The sequence below is a fragment of the Temnothorax nylanderi genome, unplaced genomic scaffold, assembly GCF_030848795.1.
Source record: "Temnothorax nylanderi isolate EJ_2023f unplaced genomic scaffold, tnyl_v1.0 TNYL_tig0017_pilon, whole genome shotgun sequence".
Lineage (NCBI taxonomy): Eukaryota > Metazoa > Arthropoda > Insecta > Hymenoptera > Formicidae > Temnothorax > Temnothorax nylanderi.
The window spans coordinates 67,368-91,379 of NW_027249079.1; the positions used below are offsets into that span (position 1 = coordinate 67,368).

A 24,012-nucleotide genomic window follows, 5' to 3' on the forward strand; every position below is an offset into this window, starting at 1 on the left:
AAAAGGGACAGGGTTATAGTACATATATATACATTGAGATAAGAGTGTGTGTATATATATAGCATGTATATATATAGTATACAGACAGATGTAGAGCTACATAGATATACGGAACGCTAGAGGTACAAGTAGAATATGATATATGGAATACGAAAATTATATAGAGTGCCACTAGACTTAGTTATGCAGCATGTTGACAATACAAAAACGTTAGTACGGTAGTGGTCAAGCTCGTCAGAGATAAACGCGACGTCCATTCAATAGCTCGTGCGGTTCCCCCGGTGCTCGCGCAAAATATAATCTTCCCCCAACGAGATATATGCATCTTTGCATCTTGTTCAATAAAAAAAAAAAAAAAATACAAGTATTTACATCAAATATTTTCCAACAACGCGTTGAACGATCAATCCCCTCGTTTGCCGAGCAAGAATTTTAATTTTCGTTCGATTCTTTTGGCCTGATAACGATTCTCGTCGTTCAAAGCCATTTATTCTAATTAATAATTATTGATTAGGATTTTAAATATCTCTAATCAATTTTCAATATATTAAGGATAAAGAGCGATACGCTCCGACGTAACAGGACTCGTTCCGAAAAAATATGGATGGACGTCGAGAGTGATCTCTGACACATATCGGAAGTGTGTGTGTGTATATATAGATATATACACTTGTTGGCAAAAATTCAGTGCCACCGGAGCAAAATAATCGCACGGCTTACGATCGTGCTCGCAATCTCGACTCGGTCGATCGACGTCGCGGCGGAGACATTGCCAACGCATATATAAATTACTCTGTAAGGATCGCGGCTCGATCCATTCTCTCTAATACCACATTAGACGCCTCTTGCCTCCCTTCACTTCTCATCTCATTCTCTCCCTCTCTCTCTTTCTCTCCTCCCTTCTCGCCACTTCACTTCGCGCACTCTTTCTCGATTCTAAAAAGGTAATGACGTTGATCCCATAGAATACAGTGTTTTAAACATCTAGGCACAATTCCTAATGATTGTTTTGGGCGAGCTTGTGCGCAAGAAAATCTTTCTCCCTCACTCCCGAACGGCGGAACTCCGGTTTCTCGATCTTCCGTCGCGTCGTGTATGTTCTGCCCGCTTCTATAACACATAGTCGCGGGCAATTTCTCAACAGAAGCGCATAACCGAGAACAATAATCCTTAGAGAGATGAAAAATACGTGTGCTTTAATTATTGAAATTGCGCGCAAAAGAGGTCGACAAATCTAAATATATGACGACTTCGATGTCTTCAATCTTCGTCAAATAATCTAGAGAGAGAGACAGTTTGATATAAAAATTTCTTTACTTCGCATTCCATTTCGATGTAAGATTGTGCAAATCATCAAAAGATCGAACAATTGTGTTTAATTAACGATTAATTATGCGCTTCTCTCGTGTTTTTTTCTTTTCCGGCAATGCAGAGTTTTTCAGACGCGTTGAAAGATACGAAACACCAAGTTCGCGGTCACCCTTTCTTCCTGTGTAGACCGTAAGGGTCACCGCGCGCGTGTGGATCACGAGCATCGAGTGTGCAATTTGCGATTCACTCCGTTTTGATCCACATCGACGCGGTTTCTCTTAATTAAAAAAAAAAGGCAGAAGTAAAAAGAAAAACAAGATAAAGTAGAGCGGGTCATGAGCGGGAAATCTGAGGATCGCGCGTGAGAAGCGACATAAGGAGTTTATCAATATGTGTGTGTATATATTTATATGTATAATACATACATATAATGCATCCCTCAGGGATAAAAAATAAATCGTTCCTTTTCGGGGAATAAGTAAGATCGCACGAAGCGCTCTTTAGGTCGCCCCCGAGGATCGCGCGTAATGGAAAAATGATTCAGGGAGAAGGGCGATCAGGCGGCCGGAGATATACAGAAAAAAAAACACAAAAAAATGGGTAGGTTTATTTTTTTTTCTTGTTTCAATCGTTTTCTTGACAAATCGAAGATTAATTATATGTATATGTACTTTCGTCCCGCTCGCTCGCGAAGTCTTTTTATTCTCGCTTCGACACTCGGTGATATCAGAGGAAGGGGTGGTCAGTGGAAGAAATAAATGTGTCGAGAGGGATAGTGTGACAGAGAAAAAAAACGGTATAGAGATTCGCAACACCAAGTAGATGCAAGGGGAGGGAAAGGGGAAAAGGATAAGTGGAAATTTCGATTAAAAGTAATTGTTTTTTTTTTTCGTTAAAAACGAGATAAAATAAAGAACAGGCAAGGACATACAGTTACTTACGAGCCGTAAACGCATTGACGGTTACAGTAAGAGCAAACATTGGTCGGAGCGGCAACAGTAGCACTCATAGTATAGTAGAGTAATACAATAGTAGAGTAATATAGATAATGATAAGAATAGAAGTATAGTATAAAGCACATACGATTTATATGTATATATAATAATAATATATGTATAGAGAGAGAGAGTATGTGAGAAAGATTAAGAGAGATAGAAGTAATATAGATGATGAAGAGAGAGAGAAAAGTAGAGAGACAGAAAAGATATAGTATAGTTATGATAGATGCTGAATAGAGTGTGATAACGATCCGCATTGCCATTAAACTCGATTATCATAAAAAGATAAGGCGTACCCCATCTTTCTCCTCTTTTTTTTTTTTAATTTTAAAAGTTACTGATGCTACAGTCATCGCAAATTAACTAGCAACGAGGATCGTCGTGAATTTTTCTGACGGAGAGAGAAAAGTTGAAGCGGAAAAAGTAAGAGTGATAATAGAATATGGCTAATAGTGACTAATAGTGAACAGTGATGAGAGTAGCAATAGTAGAGTAATAGAGTGGAGTAATAGAGTAGCAGTAAGTGACAAATAAGAGTAAACAGTGATAGATAAGAGTAAGAGTGAACAGTAGTACGATTATCAAAGAGGGATAGTCCGGAGAAATTAATTAACATAATGATAAGAATATACTACGAACTAAGAAGTGCGTTTTCTAAGAGAAGAGCAGTCTCCTTCTCTCTCTCTCTCTCTCGGCACGTAAAATTAAGCGCGTCGTTAATGCTAAGATAAAAAAAAAGAAGGAGAATTTATTAAAGATAAGAATAAAGTAATTATAATAAGAGTAGATAATTAATATTAATTAGCGCTAATAATAGTAAGGATCGCAGTGGCGATGATAATAGCAACCGGCGATGATTAAAAAGTATAAAAATAAGATTAAAAGTAAAAGAAGCGCAAGGATAAAACGCAAAAAAAAAAATACGATAGCTTCAGCGGGAAGAAGTAGTGAACGATGATAATACCGATAATGTCAAAGTGGTGGAACGGGAATACTCGTAAGACGCTAAAAACGCGGACAGACCTGGAAGATATGCAAATTGTACAATCGAACTTCTCGCACTCTTGTGATATGTACATAATATTCCCTTAAATATTTCCTGAGGTAATTTCACGAACGAGCATACACATAAACGTAAAGGAACTTATTTTTTCGCGCAGTGAGATTCGTGAAACGTTATCTCTAATTCACAGAAAAGTTATGCTCGTCTAAATACACACCTCTTTCGGTCTAATGAAACAAATAACGCGACAAGAAATTATAAATACGAATAGAATAGGAAAACAGGCATCTCGAGATGTTTTAAGTTAAATTAAGTTAAATTAAGAAGAGAGAAAAATTTATACGGTACAAAACTTGGAACGATACGCAGCCAATGGAACAAAACGACGCGCCAACGATCGATCTCTTTTGAGATCGAACGGTAAAAGCGCCTCCAGATCTGTCGAGGTGGAAAATCGAGAAAAAAAATACTTTTCTTTTCGTAAAAGAGGGCTGGGGTCCAAGAGTCGAGCTATAAAAAGGTCGTAGGCGATAATGTTAACAATATCGCGTCGGCGTACACTGTACAATGTGTTTTGGTTTCCGTGGTGAGCGTGTCGCGCCAAAAAAAAGGCACGTGGAAGATCGTCAATCGTATGTGTTTCACGCGTGTCAAAAAGTATATATATCTTTGTGTTTTAATAATATATATTGTATATAATTATATATATATATATATCTCATGCATGTGTGTATGTATGATAAATGCGAACGTGTGGATGTGCGCGCGTCTCGCGTAAATGCTGACCGGACAATAAAAAGATCGGTCTCGTCGATCGTTTTCTTCGACGATCCGAAAAAAGAGTCTCTCCTCCCTTTTACTCCTCTCCTTCTCTATTTTCTCCACATTACAACTGTGTGTTCCCTGAATTTTTGTTTCTCTTACTTTCTTCTTTTTCTCCTGCCGCGCGCTTCCATCGCGATTCGCACCGCGGTGCAGGGCGCAACGAATGAAATAAAAAAAAAATGATCACTCGCGATCTCCGCCTTCCTACCGATAGACTAATCCCTAATCGAACTTACTAAGAAAGAGCTTAACCGTAAAACGCCCGCTCTGACAATGGTTCTCGTCGAAAGAAAATTGTCTGTTTTGCCGGAGACGAGCTGATTGTGACTTGCAACGCAATTCCTGGCCCATGATTGGTTTTCTCTCTCACATATATATCTTTTTTTTTTCGAAGATTTATCAGATTTTAGAGCGCGCCTCGCCGACGATCGACCTCCTGCTGAAGCGATCCCGCACGTTTCCAGATTTTATCAGCCGTGCTCACGCGTAGCAAATATTGTTTTCCGCAATAACGGAGAAATATCTTTCAAGGACTGAAAGATCTCCTTTTTTTCCCTATCTTTTTTATCGACAGCGACGCGCGGGATTGCCATCAGCTGTCGATCGGATCGGCGAACGGCGACTGTGAGACGAGGGAAAGAAGGAAGGTACATGCAGAAAACCAAGGATCTTCCTGGGCACGGAATTTTGGAAAGTTCGAGAGCTAAAAGGCGGAGTTGACACACTTGTCACGATAGGCTTGGAAGTTTTTTTTTTTTGCAAACAGGCGAAACATAGATGGCAAGATTGCTCGGAAAGGCTTGGAGCGAAGAAGTGATATATGTACAACCTGAGATTTTTCATGAAATTACCGAAAAGGATGAGAAACGTTAAAGATGTTACTCTAAGCTCTATAAATTTATCGAACGAAATATATTCCATTTTCAATATTCATTCGCAAACGATTTTTATAAAATTTCTCATTAATGCGCCAACTAATAGGAGACTCAACAATGCAGCTAACATATCGTTAAAAGGCAATCCGTTAAAGATATATTTATCGGCCACGAAATGTCGCGAAGACATAAAACTGTCCTTCCAACAATCGTCTTGCGAGAGAAACATCGATCTAGTTACAAATCTAGAACACCGTCGGATAAATAAGTCGCGATAACGACGCGAGCCGGAGAGAAACGAATCAACGTATTTTTATCTTTATATCTTCCTTTTCTTTTCTTTTATTTACAGTTTTCTGGCTTGTTAGATTGCGAATTCGCGCGCCTAGTTGTCCGCCAGCTCGGTGAAATTCTCTCGAAGAAGGAAAGTCCACGATCGGAGAGTATGGGGGAAAGCCTCGTTGTGGGGCGGGGGTGATAGGGGGATGTGAGGGGACCGAGAAAAAGAAGGGAACACGAAGAAAGGGGGTTCGGTGCGTAGGCAGCTTATCACGGCTTTTCCGAGATTTCCTTCGTCAAATTGTCGATATAGAGAGTCGAGTGATTGTCATTTAACTATACACATTACTTAAGTCTGGAGGCTTAATTAGAAAGGAGCTACTACACGACTCTAAGACGCTACTAACGTTTCTTTTTTTTTTTTAACTTTGCTAAACATTCCTCGTTACACATCGCGCCTTTCTTTCTTCTCCTCTCTTCTCCCTTAAGCGACTCGCTTCTCATCGCCTTAATGACTACTGGTTAGTTAATTTCTACAACTCTCGTTGACTTACAACGTACAGCGGTTTTTCTTTTTTACGTAATTCAGCCGTCCTTTGTACGCGCGCTAATCGAGAAGAAACAAACAGATACCCTACATTTCCGACTACGAAGGTGTCGTCTCGTCACGAGAGGCTCTAAACGATCCCCTCAATCTCGCTACTTCTCTCTCTTTATCACCTCGAAAATTAGGCTCCATTGAATTGTACGTTTATCTCTACGTTCGCGTTCCTCTTCTCTTACGGTATACCTGGTTATATCGGCATGGCGACAGCGATAGAGCGATACAGTCTCGGTACTACTCGAAATATTTGATAGCGGCTCCGTCATCGAGGCCTCTCTTTGCTATTCCCCCTTAAAGCAAGAAACCCACCGAGGACTACGAGACGTAAGGACCGGTCGAACCGCTTCCTTCTCCGCGAACGAAGGTAAAATTGATTGACAGGTTGATTGATCGTTCGTTCGTTCGCGGTCCTACCGTCTCGTCTCCGTCACGCCTCCGTCCTCGAAATCTAAACTGGCGTGACCCTCGAAAGTAAGAGCCAGGCAAGAAAATCGCGGAATCACTCAGTCAACAGGCACACCAACGAATAATCCGCGTGTCCCAGCGACCTATGCATGTCGAGACGTTATTTACGCAGAAGAAGAAACCTCTGAGTTTCGGATTCTCCTCGTCCATCCGCGCCCAAAGGATCGAGATAACAATCGATGTGATAAACGCAATCTGAAAGAGCCGAATTTAAGGTTTTAACTTTATCTAAAGAATAATATTAATTGTTGGCGTTTTGATGTAAAAATAAAGTATGATCTTCACAAGTTCTCCGAGTCTTTATGGAGTGTATTATCCAATTGTAATCATTTTAATATTATAGCGTGTAATTTGGAACCAATCGCTATCTCAACCCTTCCTATCGGTTACTCGATCCGCTCTCTTACTGTCGACGTTCTATCCCGAAGACCTCTTTGTTACGGTCCGCACTTTGGAGACCCTGTGTGTCTTTTAAATGCTTCTCCCCTCTCGCGATAAACTAATGTATACTTATTTTAATTTTTCGAGCTGTGTTTTTCCGTGTGAGTGTATGTGTTTTGTGTATGTCGTGTGTATGTCGTAAAGTCGTATTTTCTTGCTGCTGGCCGCCCGTTACCATAAAATCCAAACTGTTCTCTCGATATTAAGAAGAAGGAATCACTTGCGAGTCGTGATGGACTGCCAATAACTCGCAATTGTGAGAAACATAGCAAGGTTTTTGTGCACTATCGCGACTCGGCCTCCTCTAGATCGCGACGTTCTAACTCTACCACACGGAAAAAAAAAACTTGACGCGAGAAAACGGGGACGCCGTCGGCAGCGATGACGCGTTCTTGGATCTGTTCCTTTCTCGGTATAAACAACGCCTAAGGCCCCGGTTAGGCAAGCAGATCGTATCCTGATAATTTTCTCAACAATGTATCTCTAAGATAGCACAGATATAGTCATTTAAAACTCATCATATACATATATATTTTTATACCTCACGCCTCTATCCGATCACGTTAACGTTGCATATTGTATGTACGTGTGTATGTGCGTGTGTACGCGTGTCCTCCTCCGTCTTTGCCGTTTCCATGTATTTGAGAGTTCCGCCGCGCATTATACAATATATATATATTTATATAGATTAATCTCTCTAATTTATGATAATCCGTAACACGTTAGTAACCCTATATATAGACTTATCCCTTATTAATAAAATATAGATTATCGGGATGCAGCCGCCGCGCATTTTGGACACACCTGTTACAATGCGATATATCAAATATATAATAGATATAAGTCCGTGTGTGAATGTACGTGTGTGTGTGTATGTATCTGTGTGGGTGTATGTCTGCTTGTATGCTCGCGTACATATATAGTTCAGTGTTATACCTTCTGTGTGTAGGCTAAGCTTCGTTTACTAACGTGGCTCTCTATCAGACCCCGAATTTCCTTTGGTCCGAGTGCAACGTCTCACCGACGTCGCCGCGCCGTCGATTCTCCCCCCCCCCCCCGTGTCTCGTGACTCTTCCCTCGGGATCAACGAACCGTGCGATCATCGATACGCGGAATTTTACACCCTAACAAGAAACAGACATCGCGTCAGGATAATGAAACCGTTAACGCCCGCTTGAATATCCTTGCTGGAGATCTTTTCTTCTTTGATTACGATCCGCGATGTACCACTCGCTGCCGGATGTTCTCGCGTTCTCCTGGATGCACGAAAGGGTAGCGCCTACTAGTCGCGAGGGGGGGGGGATGAAAGCGAACCCCCCCGCTGAACTATACCGACCGATTCCTCGCGCGACGAGTCTGGGGAAATTTCGGAGTCTGAATAAATTCTACGACACCATGTAGCGAGTGCTGGCTACTCCAACCCTCACCTCGGCCCCCCTCAACCCAGCTAGTGATATAGTCGATCTATCCGTCTACAGGGTGCCTCCTCTCTTTTCTTCTTCATCTCTCTTTTTTTTTCTTCTTTTCTTTATCACGCGAGGACCGTCCGAGCGGAAAGGAGGAAGGCCGATCTAACGTGTCGTACGGCGACAGAATAAACCGAATAAGTGTGCGATTTAACGTCGGGCACCCTGTAGATATCTATAGCTCCGTATTATGGCTGCCCCGTTTCCGGTACGACGTTTTCTACTAATAATAATAGTCCATCACGGAAAGAAGCGGCTCGCGCCGCTCGCTAAACGAGTTACTTTGGCGATAACGCTTCGGAAGGAACCTCGCGCCGAATTCCTCCTCCTGCAAGCAGAAGAGCTGATTGTCACCATTAGCGTGGTGTGGATGTTGAAAGAAAAAAAAAAAAGAAAGGCGGAAAGGGGAAAGAAACGTTCGGGGTTTACGTCGCGAGAAGAAATTTCGAAAACGAGAGAGAAAGAAAAATGAAGAAAGGGGATGAAACGCTGGGTGCGTGCGCTTACGTGGATCGTCATCACGTGTGTTGTGTGTTCCGTGTGGATGGGTGGTGTGCGGACGCGTGCCGTACGCGTCGGCAGGAATGTGCTAAGAAACGGCCGGCAAGCGACAAAATGTAATTAGCGATCTGGCGTGAACGACGGTGGGTGCTCGACGTTGCGATTCACGAAAAAGATACACGTATTTGTGTATGTGTGTGTATATATATATGTATGTATAAATCGAAATATATATATGTAGCTCGGGAAATCGAGTAACACTCTCTGTGCGAGCTGTTCAGGTACGCTTAGACGATATTCGTGCCGGAAGTAAGAATTGTACGGAAGCTCCCGCACAGTCTCTCCCTCCTTTTTTTTCCCATCCTCGTGGCACTCTCACGCTAGGTTCCGCGATATGCGATAAGAATCAAGGAGATACGATCGTGTAAACGTGTCAGCGCGCGGGCTGTACAAGACGCTTTAAAGGTGCCGCACGAAAAACGATCCTGGCAAACGGAACGGGCAAAGTAGGATCCGTGTAAGAGCGAGAAGCGCCTCTTGAATTCCTAGATCAATACAACAGCGAACTAAGCGAGCCACCTAAAAACGAAAAGAATCTATTTCATTCGGCCAAATAAAAGCTGTATCGCGCGCTGTGTGTATATACATCCGTGGGCGATCGCGGAGATGTATTTTCGTGTATTATTAATGGATATATATGTATGAGTGTATGCGCGAGTGTGTATATGTGTGTAGGTTTCGTGATTTGCCTCTCGTGTGACAGACGTTGCGTCCGGGTGCTCGGAACGTGTGTGCCCGGTTAAGAATGTATAAATGCAGTCGAAGTAAATAATGTAGTATCAGAGGTCCAAAAGACACAGATCATAGATGCAAAGACTGGCCCCTTCGCTCATGCCGGCTACTCGCTACGTCTCTAAACAACTAGCTGATTGGTCAGTATTCGATCAAATCGAGACCGCCGATCAAGGGGAGAACCCCCGGGGATCGGCGTCCGCACGATCGAACAGGGGTATCCCACTGATCACCAAGAGATCCCGTTCTAGAATTTTAACTGCTAGCCTACTTTGGCACAAACAGCACATCATGCCCGAGCCGGCATTCGCTTTGTTTTATATTTTTTTTTTCACAGTTTCGTCACTTTCCCCGCCTTGTACGATCGCTGCGCGGTTCGACATGGAGAAACTCCTCTTCCCACCCCCTCTACGTAGTTCATCCGTCCAGAGTCGCGCGACACTACACTCGCGTGAATACAACTCGTTCGCTCCATCTCTCTCTATTTCTCTCGCACTCGCACAATTACTCTCTCCCTTTCTCTCTCTCCCTCTCGCTCGCCTCAGTTACGCCTTCGCATAACAGTCCTTCCAACACGCGCTATTCATCTTCCTACTTCTCTCTACGATCAGTTATGTTATATCAGTAAAATTTAATTGACTCCAACAGAACGTCTATTAGACAGAAACCCGTGGGCTTCGCCGGTGCGCGCGCGGCACGTTTCATCGCTTAAGGACTTCAGGATTCTCACTCTTGATAAAAATGAGAGATCGATTATCCTCAATGCAGTGCCCGATTAAAATTCCGCCTCGCGCTTCTCGACGAGGACACCCCAGACGCCTCGAAAACCGTCCCAATCGATTTCTACATCTTGCGCTTTATCATCACGTCGCGCTACATCATGCTTCTACTAAATCCCCGTAAATACGATTCTAGCTTATTACTTTGCTTTCATATCCACGTATTTATGCATCTACAACGCTCCGTCTAACAAGGACTCAACATTGCAAATGGATTCATCGGATGATGGCCACCTCGAGTACTAATGTTTGATACTTTTCTCGAGATGTTCGCTTGTATTGACGGGGCATCCTCACAATCGCCGACTACTGAAGGAATGCTTTGATATCAGGAACTCTCGATGGGGTAAAGCGAGGCTCGTCAAACGATGGACCTATCGTTGGCACAGAGATAGGATATACTCTTCTCTTTTCACACACGGATACCATCCATCGGCGCGAGCCATCTTCGAGGTGTCCCGAGTGTGTCACGTCGATCCGCCAAAATCGGTACAAACATTCCGCGCGCGCCCCGCACGTTGCAAACTTTTTAATTAGCGATATGTTCAACAGTTCACTCCTTCCTCTCCTAGTCAATTACTTATCTAGTCGCTTACTATACGATTAAGATCCTAACACATGCCTAAGCATCTATTCTAACTAAGAAATCTGCGCGCATTCAGTTGTATCTATGCGTCTGTGTGTATTTGTGTTTGTGTTGTATGTGTGTATTATAAATCAGACGGCGGTTGAAACATTTATCTTCGCGCGCGGCGCGTGCGTGATTGTGTGTATGTGTGTCTCGTGTCCGTGTACGTATAACTGGATAATTGTACGGTCTCGTAAAGACGCGGATACGTGTGCGGGTGCGATATAATACTTATCTCCAAACTGAAACGTACAAATTATAAAAATGCCATATGCGACGACCGTACGATGACGTGTGCAAAACGCGCCGCGTGGGCCTCGGAGCGAAGGACCTCGCCTCAGCCATCGAGCGTTCAGGCGCCGCTCGACCCCTCCTAAGAAGCGTTCGACTTCGCCGGACAGTCGAGAATACTGCAGGTACTCTTCGGGAGCGAGAAACTCACCCCGCGAAGAAGCATAAACGTAGGTCGAGCGGGCCTGAGTACGTTCAGAGTAGCGTAGCCCAATTAGAATTAGCTCTCAGCACGCAACGAACGACTTTGATAATTGCTTCGCTTCCGCCTTACGAACGGATCAACCAATCGCGGATAAGTAACGGATACGGAAAGAATTTTGAAGGCCGATTTTGGGGCCACCACCGCTGCGATTTCGGCCGCTGCCAATTCCGCGACGTAAAAATCAAGGCGAGGGCGATCGGTTCGTCGGCGAAATAGTAGTACCTCGTGAAAGCATGCAAAAGGTCCCGTGACATTGGCCATTTTCTTACTTAGATACCCGGTTAATTAAACACGCCGTTCCCTTCGTACTCAATCGATCAGCATCGTCGATCGTATTGTCTCGCCCTCGAACGGAACGGAAACCACGAAGAAGTACGCTCGGTCGCGCATGTATTTGGTCGTCAGAAGAATGAAGATTGTCTGGTGGGAAACGCTGCTGGTTCACGGCTGTCGGTCGCCGCCGTCGCTCGTGAACGTACGACGATCGTCGGGATGGACCTCGCGGTCCATTTATCTCCACTTGGCTCCCTCCTCGAGTCCGTTCGCTCGTCGAACGAACACGTCGACCTACGGAGACCTACTTCCGAACTGTGATATACGGACGCCGTCGCGCGCGCTTATCGCGAGATGGTCGCCCTTGTGTCCACGTAACTTTGAAAAATCCTTAACCGTAATCACTGTAGCGGTCCGGGCCGCGCGATCATGAATTTTACATGTATAATAATATATCTTATCTTCCCTAGCGTTAACTCTGTACAAGAGTCGAGGACTGTTCGCCACACTGCGCTATTTCCTCGCTCCCGTCTAATCTTAATCTCTCTTTCCTCTTTTACGCGTGCTTTCTCTATAGCCCGGCTGCTAGGCTCTTCGTCTCATTTGCATATAATCTCTCTCTCTCTTTCTCACTTTCTCTCTTTGTGTTTTTCTTTCCCTGCGACGGTCCTGGCTTTCACAAGAATGATCGATTTGTCGCGTTATTATCTTTCTCTCACTCTCACTCACACTCTCACTCTCTCTCTCTCTCTCTTTCTCTCCCCGTGATCGTCGTCTGTTTCTAAATTCCTCACATTAAAAATTATGAAATTGTCGCGTTAATACGCTCGAAAGCCAGCACCGGAAACTACCTTCGAGAAGGCCGTCGCGAATTTGCCTCTTCATCATCTAACTTGAGCGCTTGCAGCCCTGGTACATCTCGAAACACCCTAGCGACCCTCGAATCGTCAGAAACAACCGGATGCGGAAATAGGTGCGTGCCGTATGTATAGACGTCCCAACAACAAGGGCAAGGCCTCGAAAGCATCCTAAGCTCGCTCGGACGAGGTAGCTCCTAGTCCGCTTGTGCTGCCACTTCAAAGTCCGAGTGCGCGACGCAGTCCCGCATGGGTCACGCGTGCAGTGCAGCCGGTCGACAGCAGCGTAGCGATTCTCGCAGGAACGGACGAGCATCTGAGCGGATCCAGCTACGGGACCATCAATCGTAGACCGAAGCGGGTGACCAAAGGGGGACTAGGGTGTACGGCTGGTACCACTGCTGCTCGTGCGGTGGCGATTCTTGTTAGATGTTGCTCTTGGAGAACGACACTCTGAGATGGTTGGACTCGCTAAGCTGGTAGTTGTGCATTTTCTGCGAAAAGGAGAACGAGTCGGCTTTATAGTCAAGCAGTTAAAATTTGCATTACACGTCGTATAGTCGTCACTGTCGTCAGATATAACTTCGAATTAGATTTCAAGTAAAGTTAAAACTTTTTCTCCGTACTTTCTTTTTCCTCAAAAATACTTCCGTAAGAAAAATCGATACATATTATCTTTTTAAAATTGACACCATAAGGAATTCTATTTCTCGTCAGAAAATTAAGATTAATAAATAATAACAAAAGCAAACAAGTTTTAAAAACAAAGCTCCTTCAGAGTGAAAGTTGAGCAAAGGGCTTACAACACTTTTCCATAAAAATTGCAACTAATGAAACAAGAAGGAAGCCATATAGGCTTTTCACCAGGAGGCCAAAGTTCAACTTGAGCTGTAACACTATTGATAGTAATAATGACTTACGATCAGCGCAGCCACGGCATCGTCCATGTTAGGCATCTGTATGAGAGCCATCTTCCTGTCCTTCGGGAAGAACTTGAAGGCTTTCACGGTGAAGCCGTTCTTGGTGAAAGCATCTTTGATCTCTTCCTCCGTTACCGTAGCCCTGAAAGAGTAAATTGAATGTCGTTAAGCCAGCGGAAGAAGAATGCCGCGTGAAATACTTGATTCATGCACCGTTGCTGGATCACTTACGGAATGTTTGATAAATGCAGAGTCGCGCTCGGCGGATAGATGTTCTGGTAATTCTTCGAGCCGGGTTTTTTAAATCGGTGAAGGGTGCTGTTGGTGTAATCTTTCGTGAGGCCCGCGTCTGGCTGACCTTCTTTTGGCAATTGGACTGTTTGGTGTTTGCTGAGCATTACTTTGATTTGCTTTCCAAACACTCTTAACTTGTCCATATGGGTTAGCGCTGTTACATAAATTAAATAATATTAATTAGTCATTGATGTATCTAAATGTAACATAAGTAAGCTGTAATTATAATAGAGGTCATACAATTATAAAATAAAAAACCGTGTTTTCTAATTTCTTACGTTAAAAAATTCCATACTTCGAGTTTATAGAAATAATTTTTTTTTTCGAGACAAATTTAATTAACAGATTATTTACGAGACAAAATTCAATTTCGAGTCACCGCTATGCATGCCTAAAAAAAAATTCACTCACCTAAAAGCGCCTGATGAGGTTCGGCCATCTGTATTAGTGCCGAGTCTTTCTTGTTGTAGAGGATCTTCACACGCTGTACATCCCCGTAAACGCCTATATGCACAATACGCAAATTTCTCTTTAGTAAACTCGGACGGGAGCAACAAACCGCGTATTCTTTTTTTTAGAGAGGCTGTTTTGAGGATTATCGAAGATGAACGGGACAATATTTCGGTCGATCGAGATCGGGGTACGATCGGATCTAAGAAATCGGGACATGCAAGAGGCGAGCGATTCGGCTAGAAGCTTTACTTTCAGAGTACAAAGTTATTTCGGTTAACAAAATAACGGGAATCTGTTAATATTTAAGAGTAATCTCCATATTGATACTTCTATATATTTCGGAGTGCACGTCATTCTTTCTATGAAACGTTCTCTTTTAATAATAATTTAATTTACTAAAAAACTAGAAAAGCTAGAAGTTATTATTGTAGAGTAAATTATTAATATTTTGATAATCAAATAAATTTTTGTTAAAATGAAACGCATTAAATTAACGAAACAGCAACAACATTTTATTGCCCGTGTTTCCACCGAAGTTTAATTAATTTAAATTCTACATTTTTCGATGTTACGTAGCTACGGAGCGAAGCGAATGAAATTTTCGCTGGCTAAAAGTCGAAAAAATGGATGTCTACGGGGCGGACAGAAAATTTTTTAATAATTTTTAAAAAAACGCGTTTTGCAACACAGTACGTGATTTGTGTACGTTCGTTTGTAATTATCCGGGAAAAACTGCATAACAATCGCCCGCGGGAAGAAAAAACGCGACCGCAGCCGAGTCGCCACGCCTCGTTAATAGTGAGTTTTCCTATGGAATTACGTAAAATAAGCGAAAGCTTACGTAATATTAAGGTTGTGTGGAACTGATATTAATAAAATATTAATGAAATAAATTTGTATAAAGAGATGCTTGGAAATAGAGATTGTGAGAGAACGTGTGTTCGGTGGTGGTGGCCGAATGGGCGGCATGACGATATGGTGATGACGGTATGAACGGTGATTATGAAATTTGCGAATGGAGTAGCTTGTAGTAATAAAATAAGTTGAAATCACGAAAATATCGAAAGAGATACGGATTAAACGTTAATCAGAATATGTTATGTATGGCGGATGTTTCGACGAGAATAAAACATGACGAGAGGGAAAGAATGAACGATGCTCGAGTTTTGTGAGTTGCCGAAAAGAAAAAAAGAGAGAGAAAAAAATAATCATACAAATAAAACAAAAAAAAATAATAATAATGAAACGAAATAAAAACAAAACCGAGAAGGAAGGAAGAGATCTTTTCTTCTTTTTTTTTCGGTATGAAACGTAAACCTCGGACGTGACAATCGTGTGTATGAGAAAGATTCTACGTTGGCGTGTTCGTTTTGTGCGTGTACACGTTTTGTCTTGCTCGTCGCTATCCGCGAGGAATATCTACGTGACCGAAGAAAAGATTCGGACGATTGTCTTCGCCTGTGCCATTTTCCATCTCTTTTTCTTTTTTTTCCCCCCCTTTCGTTTTAATCGCGCGTACAAGAATATCCGGAGATACGTGTGTGTCGCGTGTCACGCGCGCGTCCGGATTCGTGTGGTGTTGCGTATATGCGTGAGAGCGCGAGGATGTAAATATAATAATTAATAATGTAATATAATTAATAATATAAATGTGGAGACGTACCAAACAGGGTAAAGAGAGCGTCAGGCGTGACCATCTACACAGAGAACAGACAGAGTCCAGTCAGTAGTCAGCGAGTATAATAGGATTCAAATGTATAGTGTTGATGTGCGCACAAGATTCGCATTTCTGAAGTTAATGCTCGCACGTAGCCACGGGAAAGAGATGTACTTCGTGCAAAATCGACAGAAGATACGATAAAAAAAAGTTTAATTTTTTTTTACACGGTGTATCCGGTATAATCGTCCACACGATAGATTTTTCAGTGAGTTTTGGTGACAGAAAAAATGCGTTTCTCCTTTTTTTTTTGCAAAAATTGAGTACGATCGAGAGAGTGGTTGCCAGACTGCGAGGCTTGTGCGCGACACAACGATAGTAGACACACAGTTATAGTACAGTAGTGACAAGTTGCAGCTGCGAAGTGTGACGTCGACACACAGTTTCTTGCCGAGGCGACATTCATCATCCCAGTTGATGCTTCTTACGCGATAATGTTCGTCGTTTTTGTCATTGAACGCTACATCTAAGTTCGTATGCAGGAGCTGATAACAAGGGCACGTACGCTTTTAGCAAAGACACGCGGAATTGTTTAAACGTACGTAGCCACGAGATAACGGATATTGAAGATGCGTGATCCTTCATATCATAAGTACCGAAGTACGAAAAAGTAAATGAATGTCGCCTCGCAAGAAGTAACGTCGTTCAGTCGACGACGCTACGAATTAATTAGGACGCAGGGTGGTGACACGTTGGAGTGATTTGTATGTGTGTTTCGAAAATGAGCGGGGCAAGATCAGGGGCAGAATCAAAGGGTCTCGTGACGAAACAGGGTACATACGCATCGCGGCTCGATTTTTCCACCTACCCGACAGGAGGATCTTGTCCTATTATCCCAAATAAATTTTCCTCCAAAAAAAAAATAAATAAATAAAAATCAAGTTCACTCTTCCTCCGGATTCCGAAACGTTCGGAAGCCGAAACGATTTAACTCTCTCGCTATTCACCTTTTTGTTCTAAATTTGTACTACATTGACCAAAATATTTGTAAATTTTTTACGGTAATTTTCCATCTCGGTAACAAACGCAAACTTGGATCGCGAGATCTCTTGGCAATCAAGATGCGCACGTCGCGCGTCGCGGAGTTTGCGAGTTGATCCTCTGTCTTGCTGAGTTCCCAGTTGGAGCGAGATCAGCCGAACTCGGCTCGGCGGAAAGATCGAGCCGGAGAATCGAGAGATTGCGGGGGTTTGCCTACGTAGCAACTACGCTTGTAACTCGCTCGTTAGGCCGTGTAATTATACGTGTATGCACGTGCGTATATACCGGATGGGGGTTGGCTGGCTGGTTGGTTGGTTGGTCCCGCGTGTCGCACACTGAGAGAAATAGCGTGCGGTCTCTTTAGGGGGTTGGGTGAGAGAGACGAGGGTACGAGAGCCCGGGGAACACGAGAAGAGAATAGAGAGGGAGAAGTGAGAAGGTACAGAGAGAAGATAAAGAAGAGGCGGTCGCGCGTATGTGTGCGTGTGTCGCGGCGGGCAAGACGATAATGTTCTTGCGAACGGAGTTACAGCGGACCGGGGGCTCGAGTAACACACACACGCGGCCCATACACACGCGCACACACGACATACATACACACTGCATAAAGACACGACAGATGCCACACTACAGATACATTATTCGCATACGACACACTTATTCGTACGTGGGCGGCCTACTTCTCTCAGTGTTGCTCGAGGTCTACTCGAACAAAGCGCAACACCCCCATTATCGCGTGCATCGTTTAACGCCTCGTTTCGTCAAATACGCGTATCGTTGTGCCTGGAAATCTACGCTATATTCATCGTCACGTATTAATCGGAACAGACTTCCTTCTAACCGAAGAGAATTCGTCCAAGCCAAAACGCGCGATTGGTCTACGCGAATAAAACGCAAATTATTGTAGCACAAAGTCATCCCGGCAGATCGAAACGAAGAGTTAAACGAACACGACGTTCAGTGGAAACGGAATCTTCCACCTCTTCTTCATTCAGTGCGATTCCGGTTGATGAAAAGGTGGTACACGAAGAAAATTTCCGGGAAGCTGTTCCAGCGCTACGATAGTCGGAAGATCTTTAATTGTAAGAACGTCGTGAATAAAGAGACAAACTCTCCAATTTTTTCTTCCCGGAATCTCTTCGTGTATACCATGCCGCGAATCTTCGTATGGGATCCTCTCGTTCTTGGGGAACAACGCGTCGAGGAGGACGGGGACGGTAGGGGGTTCGGAGTCACGAGATACTTACCTCCTCATTGAGATTGCTGACGAGCAGCACGGCCGATGCTTGCGCGCTTCCCTGCACCCGGACACCTAGACCGGCCGCGCCGAGGGGGAATCCGCCGAGGCCGGCGAGCCCGCCAGCCGGGGGCACGCCGTTGTAGGGACCGGCCAAGGGCGAAGCGAGGCCGTGCATGGCAAAGGGCGTGGGCAGCACACCCGGTGCCCCTGCAATGGACTCTACTTCAGGAAGTTCAGACGACATTATTACATTGCCGACATTGCGATAAAAAAAAAGAAAAGATACAAGACGAAAAGATATAGTTTCGAGAACCGCGCGATATTCTGCCGCCGGGAATTTCCGGAATCGTCAAGTCCGAACGTAAAAGCTCGCGTTTCTAATTACGGCGTCGCGATTCGTTGTATAGTCATTTCCGTCGTGCCCCGAGCGATCTTCCCTCGGCGTCTAATTAATCGTGCTTCGTCGTCGCGGTTTTCGGAGACCCCGACCGATCGTCGCGAGATCGCCTCAATCCCCAATCATCAACGGACCGTTTGCGTAACGAGATAGGACGCAAAAGTGGATTACATCGTTACAGATTAAACACCAACAACAACGCCGTGAAATTAATTTAATCCAAACAAGCGCCGGGCCGAGCGTGTAATTTAAACTAGCGTTGTCGCCGCGGTACAAACGGCAAAAATCCAGGCGATTCGGCTCGCCGAATCGCGCTCGCCCGGTACTTTGTACTAATTAATTAATTTACCCGAGGAAATAATAACGTCCGACCGGCGCACGCCAGCGGACAGCGGACGTAGGTTTGAAACGCCAGCAAATTGCTTCCACCATCGCGAGATAATAATAATAATTCAGCCCGACGTCCGAGTGACGTAAAATCGGTATCGCTACTAATGTAATTAATTCCGATAAACGTAACGCCGCGCGCGCGATCGTGCCGCTAATTGGCCGATCAACCTTCCAATTATACTTTTCACAAAGCCGCACCGCGGGCTTTCACACGCTTGCCAGAAAAAATACAAAAACGTCCTGAATTCATTCGGAATCGACGATTTAACGGCGATGAATCCTATAAAGCTCGCCTGTCACGAGCTATTGTATGCATATATTCGACTATTATCGGGTTATTATTACACAAAATCGCGTAAGAGTAACGCAACTCCATTGTTTCGTGTGTAACCTATTCAGAATTGCTTCGATCGAATTTCGTTAGATTGAGCGTTTAATGATGAATTTTGCAAAGCGCTTGATGCCAGTTATAGCTATATTCAATTATTACCGAGCATATCGCTATATAGAAACGTCCGAGTTTAACGGATTTATCGGACACATAATTATTATTCAGAAATTACTGTAGTCTCGACATTTTGATATTAAGAATTCCGTTTCAAAATGATCAGGGAATCTACCCGCAAGAATTTTTGCAACATTTACGAAACATCTTGTTAATAAATAATTAAAAACGATTTATTCGGCAGGTCAAACGTGATTGAGATGAAAAATTTCAGAGAAATGGATTTTACATAATACAATACTCACCGGGTATTCTGGCACGCGGCTGGGAACCGGCACCCATGAGCAGCAATTCGCCGCCGAGGGCGAGCGACGCCGCATCCAGATTGGCGTCGCCGGTCGGAAGATTCGGGTTGGTGTAATCCCGGGACTTGTCGTTATTGTACTTAACGTTCAGATTTTGCATCTTGCTGTAGTCGATGCGCAGCGTGCAGCAGGAGTTGTAGACGTTCTGCCCGTCGAGCGACTGCACAAGAAATCATGGAATTCTTCGTGATTTGAGAAAACATGGGCACGTTTAAGCTTAAGAATAACACACGGTGGCTAGTAAAATACAATAACAACAACGACTCAAACATCTGTTTGTGTCGATTTTGTCGTATTTTTTTTTAAATCTTGTCGCTTTATTAATAATTTCCTGTCAATTTAAAATTTAGATAAAATGGAGACATTTATAGTTATCTATTATCTTGTTTTTATAACGTGTATCTTAAGGAAATTAACTGCGCAAAATTTGGATTAAAAAATGACAAATTTCTTTAGGAAGGGATAATCCTACTGCGCGATATTATCGAAGCAAAACTATTCAATTAGTTTCATATCAAAGATCAGAAAATCTCGTGAAGCATACATTGCAACAAATCAGGGCGAAAAAAGAGAAGTTAGCTCTGAAAGCGAAGAAGTTGTAAGAGATCAAGATTGATGGACGCTGAACAAATTTAAAGAAATCCAGACAAATGATTCTACACGCGCTACACGGCGAGATCCGCGAGAGTTACGAATCAGATTTCTCGTAGGTCCGTGACTTCCGCTAATCAACATCATCTGCAATGTTAATCCAGGTGCTCCTGAGACGTATGAAATTTACGTTGCGGGTTGTCATACGCAAGTGTGTTTCGTGCGCTTAATGCGGACGCAAGTTGGTCCAGGTCGCTTGTTTGAGCAACGCGCACGGCGCGCATTGTGCGCGACTACGTACCCCCTGGGGTATCACGCGGGTGTGTATACGCCCGGCCGCTCTATATTTACACGGGCTAATGAATTTCGTACATAATTAGCGGGTCGGCCCGCGCTGCGAGCCTTTGGCGTGCGCGCACGGCGGCCGGTCGTCTCTCTCTCTCTTTCTCGCTCTGTTCCTCGGGCGGTTTATTCGTGGCCGAGAGAGCACTGATAATCGAAGAGAACGAGATAGATCGATTTTCTCGGCAAATTCAAAACAATGTTTTTCTTTGCTTTTCGGAAAACCCACAATTTTACAAAAAAAACCAATTAATCCTTTGAAGCATACATTTTTGCTTACGAAATCCTTGAAACTTGGTATATGGAGTTTAGTAGATTTTGAAAAGTTTCAAAGTTCAAAATGGCAGATCCAATATGCAGGATTAAAAATGAAAAATGGGCTCAGTTACTTAAAATTGAGTATTCAGAGGTTTTTAGTGATTATGAATATGGAGTCAGATTTTGCATTAATTTGCAATTAATTTGCAACTTCGTTAAATTAATTTTTGATCTATTTTTTGCAATTTTAATTTGCCATTTTAATTTTTTTGTATTTTTATTTCATATTTAAAATCAGCGACTCAATAAAACTTTGGATACCAAAAGTGTAAATCAAAATGCCATTTTGCGATTTTGATTTCTTCTATCTTACCTATATTTTGAAAATTTGTAAATTTTAACTTTGAATTCGAAATCAGCAACCCCCGAATACCTATAGTTTCAATATATCATGTATTGACGAATTTTTTACAATAGTACATTATATACATGTACAAAAAAAAATTGTTCGGACTTTGAGTCATCATATTGAATCAACCGTTGTAAATTTTGAAATTTTTACTACAGATTCGAAATCAGCGATCCAAAATATAATACCCTAAATATGACATTTCAAAGTAAGAGAGACATATTTTTTTTAATTTTTATAAAAGGCATGTTATATATGATATACCGTGCTTCAAAGGATTAAAGTAATCCAAGTCAAAATGTATTCGTGAATCTTGATCCTCGAGTAACATAATTTGAATACATTTATTTTACACGTTATGTGCAAAGTAGTTTTTTGTACATTTGCCGGACCACGCGCGTCGAGAGGGGAAAAGAAGGAAAGAGAAGAAAGGGAGGAGGATGCGCGAGGAGAAGGGGGAGGGAATTGGAGAAGAGCGATATCCGCAACAAAGCTAAATTAATTTTCTGTCTTACGCGTTACCGGGTTAGTTCCGCGATGGAACCGGTATATTTCAAGCGAATTAATTTTCCCTTTGATCAGCGCACAGGTTTACTAGTTTGCGGCGTCGAGCTTACGGCGCGGGAAGAGGGCTGCAGGGGTTTTCGAACGGCGGTAGAACGAGGGAGGGAGGGAGGGCGATGGATTTAAACGCGCGGGTGCGGGAAGGGACGGAAGTTTCTGGCGAGCTTCCGTTCGCGATGGCTTGTCGTTGCCGGTGTAAAACAACGCGGCAACATATCCCGCACGCGAGTACGCCGACACAGTTAATTCCGGAATGTAACTTTCCGAGTGCGAGTGTCATGAAACGGTGTGCAACCTCGCCTCGCAAATCCTTTCAGATCTACCCCGTCTTTTCCCATCATTAGAAATGACGTCTTCTAGGTATAATTTCCGTTCTATTTTAAACGAATCTTCAAATAAAGGGCATTTTGGCATTAGGTATTGTAATATCAGTCCCGTAAATCAATTTACTAAGTGGCGGATTTTAAACGACAGCGACTGAATAACAAAGAAATTAGTGCACACATTCGGTATATACACGGCGGTGAAGTGAAGTTGCGTCACACTCACTTCACAAAAAGTTATCGAGTATCTCAAAACACTCATAAGACAGCTGGGAGAAGCCGAGTATATAAATCACAGATATGTACAGTAGATTCCAACGGGGAGAGAAAAGTGTTTAGATCAACAGAAAGAAAGCCAAACTTAATGTACACAGTCAGGAGTCTGAGAGAGTTAATTCGAGCTATTTTTTTTTCTTGAGAAAGTTCATAGAATTCTCTTCGTTTCCTAGTTTGTGGGAGTGTTCTACAATATGGTACAACGTGCGTTGTTAGAAAACTGGTATAGACGGATTTATATAGAGGAAATTAGTTGTAATGTTCATAATAGAAGAAAAAAAGTTTCGGGCAGAAACTACACGCACATTCTCCATTTTTTTTCTGTTTTTCAAGCAGTGTGTCCGCTTTAATGCTGCAAATCTCTCAACTTCCTCAAACAGAGAAGAGTGGAAATAGTTATCGTCAAGACACGTGGGGAAGTAACTTTAACTCGTGATTACAGGAAACGAAACGATTATACGTAAAGGAATTACAGGTGAAACAAAATTTACGGCAGAGACACAACTCGTAGTACCTTAAGCAGCGGCAAGTTTAATGCTACGGCTTTCTCAACCTCCTTAAAAAAAAAGAAAAATAGAAGTAGTTATCATCAGGATATGGCGCTTTAAATCCTGCGGGTTAAACGGATTACAGTAATAATTATAAAGTTAAAGCGTATTGTTATCTTTTTTTTTTTAATGGATAGGAGATACGAGCGAAGTCTATACTATCGATATTTGCGCGAAGTGCGAGGAACAGAGCGAGAACAACACGATCGATCGCGCATCTGTGGTCCGCTTTCAAGAATTAATTTGGTTTGCAAAGCAGCCGATATTTCCATAAATCCCGCGGAAATACCGTGTATCAGGCGAACCGCGCGCGCGATCTTCTCGTTCCTTCCCTCCACCCTCCTCGTCGGGATTCTTTCTTCCGCCATCAATCTTTCGATTACGTTCATCGGGCTTACTTCCGGCAATTAAGCGCCGCACCGTGGCTTTCGTCGGGATGAGCGGAAAATATTTTCCCAACGCGGGAGATATTCCGCGGAAAATTTCGATCTGTCCCGCGAGAGCACGGCGGATAAGCACCGCCCGTTACGGCGCGATGCCTGCCTGGATACGGGAGGAATAAAGTAACTAAAGAGAGGAAAGAAAGAAAAAAGAAGAGACAAGAAAGAACGAAGAAAAAAAGGAGGAAAACAACGGGGGCGCACCGATGGCGGAAAGATGAAATAAAGGGAGGGACGCACAGAGCGGCGGTGGTTAAGAGTGGAAGCGAAGTCAAGTAGATACTTACGAATTTAGCGGTCTGCGCCGACAGCATGTCCGCGTACTGTATTAGTGCCTGGAAGGAGCCTGGAATACAGAAACGATAAAAACCGTTAGACTACGTCGTTCGTTGGTGAATTTTACGACTTTTCCGCACAAGTCGCGCTCGAGATCGCAAAAAAACCACCGGGGCGACCAATGAATTCA

The 24,012-nt window shown here is 43.3% G+C and overlaps 1 protein-coding gene across 8 annotated transcripts in view; it reads right to left on the reverse strand.

Annotated features, from left to right (window-relative positions):
* Positions 1 to 33: 33 nt before the first annotated feature.
* Heph (polypyrimidine tract-binding protein 1 heph) overlaps positions 34 to 24,012 on the reverse strand; it is a 384,945-nt gene continuing 360,966 nt past the window's right edge. For 7 of the 8 annotated variants that reach the window (XM_071698916.1, XM_071698922.1, XM_071698919.1 and 4 more), the window contains 8 exons: positions 23,834 to 23,892; positions 19,736 to 19,955; positions 18,206 to 18,420; positions 15,924 to 15,957; positions 14,219 to 14,311; positions 13,745 to 13,961; positions 13,514 to 13,655; positions 34 to 13,087 (listed from right to left, as the gene is read on the reverse strand). In XM_071698916.1, coding sequence (XP_071555017.1) covers positions 13,019 to 13,087; positions 13,514 to 13,655; positions 13,745 to 13,961; positions 14,219 to 14,311; positions 15,924 to 15,957; positions 18,206 to 18,420; positions 19,736 to 19,955; positions 23,834 to 23,892 — 1,049 coding nt within the window. In that variant the 3' untranslated portion in view covers positions 34 to 13,018. The remainder of the gene's footprint in view (positions 13,088 to 13,513; positions 13,656 to 13,744; positions 13,962 to 14,218; positions 14,312 to 15,923; positions 15,958 to 18,205; positions 18,421 to 19,735; positions 19,956 to 23,833; positions 23,893 to 24,012) is intronic. The other variant, XM_071698918.1, reaches the window with a different exon arrangement.